Below are 10,861 nucleotides of genomic sequence, written 5' to 3'. Positions count from 1 at the left end.
CCACTAAAACATGATCCACTGGCTAATCGTTAGGAATGACACATTGTATATCCAAACCTTTATATCTTTGCAAGAGAATATGTATGTATACCTGCAACAAGCGCGGTTTGTGAACAGATTTTTTAAATCCAGGGAACTTATAAAATCAAAAAGATGGCAACTCGGCCCAAAGTAGCTGAAAAAGTTCAATATGAGTCTTTCTAATGGACATAGTTAATTGGTTTGGCTCATTCATCTTCTACAAGCTTAGTTGGCTATAGTCATTTCACCACAGATGAAACATCTGCAGATAATCGGGCTACACAAAGACCCTGGCACAGAGTCGTCACATGTCACTGTGAGGGTGGTGACCAAAGTCTGAGCTAAAAGGAAGGAGGACGACAGCATCACAGTGCTTCATGTTGTCTTTACTGCATGAACAGCAAACAGGCCAGACTTTTCTGAATGAAATGTAACACGCCACAGAGGTTAGACATGGTCAACATGAATAATAAACCAAACAGGTTTTGTAACAACAGCTTAAATCAGGAACAAACATCTGTAAAACTACAGTGTGCTTACTGAATGTAAAAAAGGAAAAATGTGTCAGAAAATTGGTTCACTATGTAACAAATAGCAGTTCTGATCATCAATATTCAAAAGGTTTGTAACAAAGACATGAATGCAGCGATGCCAGTGACCCAGATGATCCTCAGGCTGTGGAAACACGCTCGTTTTATCTCCATGCAGTCCAGGGGTCAGCCAATCAATGTGCAGGACACATCTGCCATCATCTGGGTGAGGAGTGCAGAGGCTCCTGGATCCACCAGCTGTGTTTCCATCATGCACACTCTGTTAGTCACTGTGTGCAGTTTCTCAACCCGGGGCTCAACACCCCGGCTGGGACCCGTAGATATGAAGTTTGTGGACAAGATGGATATAATCCAGTTCCCTCATGGATGAGACTGACCAAACAGTGACTCCCCCTCCATGGAGCATCCCAATTATTGGATTGTTATTATTAGATATACTTTTTTTTAGAAAAGAAAATGTATTTGAGGGTCTCCACAGATTTATCACATGGCTCTTTATCATTTATCAGAATCTTTAAGTCATCAATTACACGTTAAGGCAGAAACCGAAGCCTTCTCTGTTTGAAAGCAAAATGATGGGTGGATAAAACACAGCAAGGTTTAGAAACCTACATTCAATGGCAACTACACACAAATACCACAATGAAGGAGGAAGAAAGAAATGAAACTCCTGTTGAACAAACCCCAAACTTCGGCCTGACTCACTGCTACTTTCTTTGCAGTGGTTCAATCATCAGCTACTTATAGTCTACAGCAGCTCACTGCTCAGGTCAGCGTCAGCAGTGAGCTGTGTTCGTGTGCACCGCCCCGTGTCCTGGCGTTGGAGCAGCAAACAGTGCTGCCACACTGCTGCATGGTTCTTAGGGGGTTACTGCAGTTCACACAGATTCAATGCCTCATTTTCAGGTTTCTGCACGAGCAGGAACCAAGCACAGCCGAGAAGCCTGGAACTGCTTCACTGATCCCAAGCCAGCAATTATTTGATGTATTATTTAGTCTATTAGATTAAAATGTAAACTTACACATGCATGTAGTCAAGTTTAAGAAAAAAGTCCTTTGCATTTAGAGTTTTACAAAGTCAAACTAAAAACAAAGGTGGGCTCGTCAGGTAGGGAGTTACACCTGAATGTGTTTTACACCATCTGTTAAAGGCAACTGCAGAACACGGGTCATACACAGCAGACTGGAGACCAGGTGAGAAACTGGGGGAAGCGCAGGATCACTGAATCACCGCTACTTTAAATCAACCTGACTACTAAGTGCTGCCAGTCAGGGCCTGCAAGGTGTGTCCAAAGAAAGAAACAGCTGACTGGGAGCTGCACACAGTCACGGTCAGCAGGTAAAAACACTGAAAGAAGAAAACACGACAGAAGCTGATGGAATGTGTGTGACGAAGCTGCTAAATGGTCCACATCAGTAACTAACTAACTGCATTTAAATTATTAAAGATTAAAATAAGTCATTAGTAGCATAAAACATGTTCTGCTCCTGTGTTGGACGTCTCCATCATCAGCCCCCACCAGCCAAGCTCCTCCACCAAAGAGTGACCTCAGGTCCTCTTCACACAACTGGGATGGTTTACTGCAGTTTGCTTTGATACTCTGCTAAATTACATATTAGGGGCATTCAGGGAAAGGGGCGGGGCCTAATTCACAAGTAAACAAACAGAACACTCTGAAGAGGAGCATGAAGACAAAGGTGGAGGAGGAGTTAGCTGACCCACAGTGGACCCACAGATTCCATTAACAAGTCCAGTGTGAGTAATACAAATGGTCCTATTTGTCCTTCTTGGATTCAGACTCCACCCCCTGGGCTTCAACTCCCTGCTGCTCTGGCTCCTCCTCCTCGGGCACTGGGGGGAACTGGGATTGGCTGACCTTGTCTCCTCTGGTCTTGCTGAGCTTCTTGGACTTCTGGTAGAGTTCGTTCAGGTTGAACTCTCGGATGATGTTCTCCTGATGGAAACAAGCATGCAAAGTCTTAAATATAAAGACTAAGTGTCAAGTACATGGATCAGGAGGGGAACAGCTGACACTATAACTGGTGTGCAAGTTTCTGGAGCTCACAGCTCTGCCTAAGCTCTGCCTTTCCCCTCAGCCCAACCAGTCAAGCCTGACCCTGGTTAGAATGAAGGGATCTTCCTGTTAAAGGGGAGTTTTTCCTCTCCACTGTGGCCAGGTGCTTACTCACAGAGGACTGTGTTAATATTGGGCTTCAGTCACTTATTGAAGATAATTACAACAACTCAATTTTTAATTTCAGTCTTAAGTTTTTAAAGAAACATGTTTCTTATCCCATGTCAACCCTGCAAAGAAGAAGATACAAAGTTACTTTTTCATGCACAGATGTAAATATTTGTAAAACACATATGTTCTGATTAACACCGCTTACCTTCAGCATTTCAGATATTTCCTTATTTTCTATAATTGGAGTAAATGTAAATAGGATTCTGTGTAACAATCGCACACTGATGGAACAAACGGTGACCCCAGGGTCAGACGACGCACTGCGAACTTGTTTTCTCTTTTTTAGATTACTTCACACGTCGTTCGCTCCACTGACCACGTTTTAACGGACAAACAGGAGGCCACAGTGCCATGCGACCAAGTCCAGGTGTTACTGAGAAAAAGAACATCTTTGATATTACAGGTGTTCGCCTTTAGCACACCAGCAGCAGCGGTCTCACCTCAGTGAAGCTCCATGACACAGCCCTGCCCTTCTTGTCCACCTGAGGGCGCCGCATAACTTCCTTCCCTCCTTGGAACAGCACCAATGATGGAAGCTGCTTGGAGAGTGGAGATGCTGACACCTTGTACCTGCAGAACAGGGAGTGCTCATATGTATGTGGGGAGCCAAACGTCACCGAGAAAACTGATTTAAAAGGGTCTTACTTTTTGGAAACCTCTCCATAGCGTCCAATGTCCACTTTGCCAAACTTTAGGCCAGCACAGTTATACCTATTCCACAGAACAGAAGGCACTGAAGTTATTCGTGAACGCAGATGAAGACACGCCACGATTTCACCACAGGACGGTCTCAGCCTTACTTGAGAGAGAGATCAGCGTACACAGAAGCGAAGGACTGGCACTCTGGAGACCAGTTGGCAAAAAACTCGACGATCCACGTCACACGGCCGTCTCTCGCCAGTTCATCCTGCACACACACGGTAAACGCACACTTTAAAACAACTGGACGTAAGTGTGTTTCACCAACAACCAAACCTCTTCCACTTGTACTCACATCAATAGTTTTGTCACTGAAGTATTTGATGTACTCGGGTCCCATGTACAGAGGAGGCTTACAGGTCATCAAAAACACTGAAACACACAGAAGATCACAGCATCTCACACTCAGTCTGCTGCTTTTTCAGCTGACTCCAGTGAACTGCTCTCAGCAGGATCTCACATATTAGTGAACTTACTGTGTCTTTGTATGTTAACATATTATTTCCCTTGTCTGAGTCAGCCCACTAAGCATCCAATGAAACACACCTTATTTTCTTATATCTCCAGTTTTCAGTGTAACTCACTTCCAGCTTCTCGTTTCAGATTTCTATGACTGATCGTAGCACACTAAACATCAACTCATGACAACTGTAAAGGCCTTTGATCCGTTAATTCATCACAATCTTAGAATGGACAACTGGACATTTCAAACTTCACACCAAATCCAGATCTCATTTCTTCCCCTGACTCCGACCCCTCTGTCTCGATCCCTTGCTCTGCTGTTTTAACCGGTTTGACCCTGTGACTCTTTCTTCTTTGGCGGATGTGGTCGGCCACCTGAGGCCCTCCGGTTCTCCAAATGATCCTGTCCCACCACAACTTTTTCAGGAGATGTTTCCTAGCATAGGCCAGGCTGTTCTCACTGTTATATACAGCAGATGTGGTGTAGTCCCTGCTCATTTCAAGCATGCATCAGTACCCCTGCTTAAGAAACCTGCCCTGGACCACACTGTGTTGGCTAACTACAGGCCTCTCTCCAAGTTGTCTTTTATGTCTAAAATCTTAGAGAAAATTGTACACTGCCAACTGATGGATCTTTAAATGAGAACGGTTTCTTAGTCTTCCAGTCAGGTTTTAAAAACTTTCATAGCACGGAGTCAGCACTGCTAAAGGTTTTTAATGATATCCTCTGGTAATCATGTTGTTCTTGTCCTCCTTGACCTAACAGCTGCCTTTTACACTGTAGACCACAACATTTTACTGTCTCGCTTCACCATCTTGCAGGCATTCGTGGTACTGCCTTGAAATGACATCTATCTTTGTGACAGAACTTTTAGTGTTAACTTTTTAGGGTTGAGTCCTTCTCTGCCGCTCTTCAGCTTGGGGTCCCACAGGGCTCAATTTTAGGGCCTCTGCTTTTTTCATTATATTTACAGCCCCTGGGAACCATCCTCAGAAGGCATGGAATATCCTTCCACTGCTATGCTGACGACTGTCAGATCTATCTGCCTCTGAAGCAGAACGTTGCCTTCTCTATTAAACCACTTTATCAAATCTTGGATGTTCCTAAACTTTCTAAGATGTAATTCAAGCAAAAGAGAGGTGATTGTGTTTGGTCCCAGTGGACCTTGTGAACCCTCCACTATTGACCCCTGGCAGAGTACTTTAAACCTGTCAAGTCCAGTTTTTATCATTTAAGGCGTTTGGCAAAGGTAAGACTATTTTATCCAGGCTGCATTTTGAAACAGTAATGCGTGCTTTTACTTCATCTCGTTTGCATTACTGTAATGTGCTGTATTGTGGAGTTAGTCGGCGTCTTCTCTCTCATCTGCAGCTGAACTGGTAAAAGAGAGCACATGACTCCCATCCTCGCCTCACTCCATTGGCTGCCTGTATATCTTAGAGTTCATTTTAAAATTCTCATGTTTGTTTTTAAATGTTTAAACAGTCTTGCCCCACCTTACCTCTCTGAGCTTCTGCATCCTTACTCCCCCCCCCCCAGGTCTCTCAGGTCAGCTGACAAGCTGCTCCTGGAGGAACCCAGGTCCAAGAGGAAGCTCAGAGGGGGCGGGGCCTTCTCTGCCCCAGCACATTAGAGAGGCCCCTTCACTGTCCACTTTTAAAACACGTCTTAAAACCCATTTTTACTCCTTGGCTCATGACAAGGAGTAAAAATGATTTTATTGTTTTAAATGTAATTCTAATTCTCATTTTATACTATTTTACTTTTTGCTATTTGTGCTAATTTTATTAATTTAAATATCATTTTAATTATCATCTTATTTTTATATTTTTATCCTTTTATATATATATTTTTTAACTTACTGAAAATATCATTTCTGGCATGTCAGGTGTACAGCACTTTGTGTTCAGCTGGGGAGTTGTTCTGAAAGTGCTATATAAAGAAATTGCTTGCTTACTGTTGCATATATACATGTTTGCACTCTCTAAGGCCCGTGGCACTTGTACTGTTGATTTTATCCTACTGCGGTAACAAACTCCCTTGCAGGATGAACAAATGATCTTTAGCCTTCTCTCTCCTGTAGTTTGTTTGGCCCTGTTCTTCCTGTTAACGTGGAGTTCTCCCCACCAACAGTCTCAGTGATCCTGTGGGACCAGACGGTTTCTGTGAGGTGCTACTGTCTAACCAATGAGCTGACAGACCTATGCAGAGCGTCAGGTAGAGCAGCCCCATCCTGATGTCCAGTCTGAAGAACAGGATCACATTGGCCACTTTGCTGAACAGGATGATGTTGCCCACATGTTGCTCCACAGTTACTGACACAAACAACACAGAGACACTTTCATGTTTTAGTCAATGCTTTAAAACAGATTAGCAGCAGATAATAAACAGCCCTAATCAATGATGAACACTTGGGCTGTTCGATATAACGATATATATCGGATGATGGTATAAAACGTTTGAGTCTAAGGTTTATTTTTTAGCACCTGGCGGCTCTTTTTGCTTCTCATCCGTAAACACTCTGCATCCTCTTTCACGTGATTCAGTTTATTTTGAAAAGTCTCAACAGGATCTTGAGCTTTATTGTGAAAGGTTTATGTGGAAAATAAACCAGCAGACACACGATGGTGTTGCCATCGTTGTTGCTAACGACAACGCATAAAAACAGGCGCTTGTCCGTCCGTAGTGTGGTTATATTAAATATAAGAGAAAGAGTGAACTTGAAGAAATTAATAACCACTGCAGTGACATCAGAACCATGAACAAATATTGCCGTAAACAGTTTATTTTGCGACACCACGAAACAAACGACAGCGTAAAATGAAACGACAGACCTTTTTATATCGTCATCCGATATATATCGTTATATCGGACAGCCCTAGGCTTTTCCTCGCAGGACGCCGTGTAATAAATACAAAGAAAACGGCGCCGTTACAACTTATGACTAAACATGTATCGTTTCATGCATCGGTTAAAACACTCGACTCCAGCTACAGGACGCCCAGCTGGAAACACTTCACACAAGTCGAGCTGCCCGAGATTCACAGAGTTTACAGAGAATGTTACATTTTTGTGATTTATATCGTTATCGGGGCGATAGACGACGGGATATGAGATTGTGGTCATATCGCACAGCCCTGATGAACGCGATGATGCAACATCTTTCAAATTCACTACTAAATGTGAAACAGAGCTCTGTAACGGGCTGAATCTTGAGGAATTCACTGAACAGCCAATTTAAAAGCCTCCTGACAGAGAACATCACAGAGCGCTGGATAGCACACAACTCATCCACACTATGAAAAAGACATTTACTCACTCGCCCGGCGGTTCTTCATCATCACGATGGCACTGAGGAACATGAGGATCTCCACCTCTCTCTGAGAACACAAACATGGCCTTTGTTACTCTGCCGTCTCTGCTCCACTCGCACAGCCTCTACAGCTCTGACACGATTTGCTAACACAGCTTTTCCCATTTGACTGGTTGTTGTTTACACCTTTGTTACTCAGCTGATTTCAGAAACAAACAAAACTGTGAGATGAGCAGAGAGAACACTAAGATGATTTTCATTTTAGCTCTGAACAGATCTTAAAGCCCTGCTCTGATACTTGCACAGGTGCTGTATCTCTTCTGTCAAAACAGCAACTGCAAATAAAGCACCACATCTGCCAAATAAGTCATTTAGAGTGATGTACACCAGTCAGACTGTGAGGAAACAAAGGCATGAACACTTGTTTCTAATTCCAATTTGGACACATTGTTCTCATAGATGTGAAACACAGGATTGCATGAGGCCAGACCATCAGTACAAACAGTTGTGCCCAAGTACAAGTTACTCAGATATGTCACCACTAGGGCTGGGCCATATCGTACCGTTCACGGTAATACCGGTATAATGTTGGGCAACGATAGGAAAATGAAAATGGCGATAGAATATGGGTAAAACGCGCATGCGCAGTGCCTTTGTTTACATACGCACATGGCGGCGACGCAGAATGAGAAGAGCGAAAGCGGATCGTTGAATGAAACCATGAACCAGAACTGGTTTGTAAAAATGCTGCAGCTTCACTGGTGTGGAACTGGTTTAGCTTTCGTCCGTCAGATACACAACAAAGCACTATTTTTGGTAGCAGCATGCTAGCGGGCCGTCGTTATTACCGTGTTGTTTGGAAAATACGGCGCACTTAAAATCAATCCTTTGATTTTTCTGAAAGTCGACAGAGCCCCTTATAACCCCGTGTGCCTTATGTATGAACTCTGGTTGTGTTTACTGACCTCGAAACGATTTTATGTGCACGGCGCTCGAAAATCTGTCAAATGTTTCAGTACGACTTTGCTGAGCTACGAAGCCGCACCGCTTGATGGATTGTCGGAGCATTACGGCTATCGTAGGCGGAGCCTCGCGGAGTGATACGTGACTGTGCTTCAACATAATATTACCGTATGTGTGTGTATAACCTCTTTTTAAGTGTTGTGGATATTATACATGGTTATGCTGAGGATGATGTCGGCCAGTTTCCACTGGAAATGCCTTTTGGTTAAACTGTCAGCGAGGAATTTGCTCTGTTACATGTTTATATAACTTTAATGCAGATAAACAGCTGCTTGTTTAAGTGAAAATACATTGATGGTTTTTTGCACTAATAAAGTTGTGGAGTTGTAAAGTATTTTGTCTCGTGTCAATTATATCTCAGTTATATCGTTATCGCAAATTTTCAAATGTATATCGTGATAAATATTTTTGGTCATATCGCCCTGCTCTAGTCACAGTCTACATCTACAAGAAGACCAATCTGTCTCCCACAAATGAGAGGACACAGTCCAGAAACCAGCGGGGCTCAAGCCTCATGACCTGGAAACTGCTAGAACACCAGTGTCTGTCTTTGCTGTGGAGGGCCTTCACCCTCTCCACAGAAAGCTCCACTCAATTTTGCAGCTTCCCATTTGGACAAGCCGAAGGCTTCTTGAGAAAGGTCTTGTGCCCGGACATGATGAAGATTGGGCTCTTTGGCTATATTAACAAGACTCATGTTTGGAGGAGTCAAGTTGAGGGAAACCTAAGAACACCGTAGCAACTGTCAGGCATGGCGGCAGTAGCATCACGCTCTAGGGCTGTTGCTGCCAGTGGTACTGGTACCCTGCACAATGTGGATGGAATAATGAAGACAGAGGAGAAGGACTACATGCAAATTCTTCAACTTCACCTCAGATCAGTGGCTAGATGGTTGAAACTTAGAAGCAATACAATGTTCTACCAGGACGAGGAACCCAGGAACATCACAACTGGTTCTGCAGACTAATGTTAAGTTTGACCTCTGACCCCAATTTGAGGACTATGCCTGGGCTAAGAAACAAACCAATTTAAATGAACTCTTCCAGTTTCGTAAAGAAAAGGGTCAAATATCCAGACATTATGCCAGAAGCTCATTAACCAAGTGTCTGGTTGGGGTGCAACTTTGTAAGACACATATATTCTTTTTCTTTAAAGTCACTAGAGATCTATGCAGTACACCAAAGAACAGCTTAAAGAACCATTAAAAGCCCAACTTCACCACAGCATTCATGAGTGTATATAAACTGTAAGAGCTCTAACGGGACATTAAATTCGGTTCCATTTGGCTTTTATTATTATTATTACAACAACCCTCATTCTGTGATAACCCGATTTTGCCTCCCCTCCTGCAACCTTCAGGACCAACACAGTAACACTGACACCCCATGTTCATTCTTGTATTTTAACAGACCTTCATTGATATGCCGTAAGCAATAAAACACATTAATCAACAGCGGAAAACTACAAATGAGTCGTTTTCACTTGTGTATCTTAGTCAACAAGTCCAGGAACATCAATGAGTTGCTTTTTGGCCGCTTTTTGGCCTGACAGCTAAAGTCATCTGGCCCTCGTTACCACAGCCTGTGCATTGGTCCAGCATTCACTGACCGGCTAGCTGCTAACACATTCGGGAAAACGACCAGACTTTCTGGCTTTTTCTACGGACCCAGTCGAAGTCGCAGGAGTTGCCGTCTTCTCGCTGTGTGGCCAGACGGTCACAGATGCCGGGCGTCTTGCGGACAGCTAGAAATGCTATAGACATGAAGAGAGATGCTACGTAATATGGCTTCAGCAGCCACTTGTACACCTGCGGTAGATGGTACAGAAAAGCGAATAATGGCGTCAACAAAGCCATCTTGAAGCTAACTGTCGTACAACAACTAACCCGGGAAATAAACCCCGTAAAGACGGAGGTCAGCAGTGCTAAACCGTTAGCTTAGTATAAATGGCTCTGCGCTAGCAGAGCAACGTGAGGGGGTCGGAACCACAGCTTCCGACATAGATGTTAAAAATAAAAGCATTGAATTTTATTTGTGGATCGTTACTTTTGGATTCAACCTTTTTGTATATCTTTGTAGTCATTTAATGGAAAAAATAACGGTGCGATAGATATTTAAACGCACTGCCGCTGTTTCTAGGCCTAAAATGACTCATGTCGGCTTTTAATTTGAAGCTGACAGGACTAACGTCCGGTGTAAGTGTAAGCTGGAAGATGCTGCACGTTCAGTTTTATGGAGCACGAGCAAAAATTGTGTTTCACGTTTTAGCGCGCGCGCGATTCTTTTGTTTACAGCTGTGAATTATCTAAGTTTTTTTGTTTGTTTGTTTTTTGTGTGAATTATCCAAGTTCTGTACTCATTATTACGTCAGTAGATGGCGCTCACAGGCTCAACGCATGCGCAACTCAGAAATAAATGACCTGGGCACGATGATGTGTCTACACCAGGGCCGTGCAGAGACGTTTAAAGGGGCGGGTGCTCAAAGTTAAAAAGGTGCACATTGAACCAGGCTGAATAACAACACACATTCATCAAGAATCTAATAT

General features: G+C 43.4%; 1 protein-coding gene across 1 annotated transcript; it reads right to left on the bottom strand.

Annotated features, from left to right (window-relative positions):
• Positions 1 to 386: 386 nt before the first annotated feature.
• Positions 387 to 10,303, bottom strand: tmx2b (thioredoxin-related transmembrane protein 2b). Its single transcript, XM_005949660.3, has 8 exons — positions 9,983 to 10,303; positions 7,300 to 7,360; positions 6,182 to 6,295; positions 3,813 to 3,889; positions 3,619 to 3,725; positions 3,464 to 3,529; positions 3,259 to 3,388; positions 387 to 2,527 (listed from the first exon to the last, which is right to left on the bottom strand). Exons 1-8 carry the CDS (start codon positions 10,169 to 10,171, stop codon positions 2,348 to 2,350), a joined length of 924 nt encoding a protein of 307 aa, XP_005949722.1. The 5' UTR covers positions 10,172 to 10,303; the 3' UTR covers positions 387 to 2,347.
• Positions 10,304 to 10,861: the final 558 nt, after the last annotated feature.

This window comes from Haplochromis burtoni, unplaced genomic scaffold (assembly GCF_018398535.1).
Source record: "Haplochromis burtoni strain Fernald_Lab_line unplaced genomic scaffold, NCSU_Asbu1 Contig_682, whole genome shotgun sequence".
NCBI lineage: Eukaryota > Metazoa > Chordata > Actinopteri > Cichliformes > Cichlidae > Haplochromis > Haplochromis burtoni.
Note: the sequence above shows the minus strand (reverse complement) of the source record. Positions and strands in the feature narration are given on the sequence as shown.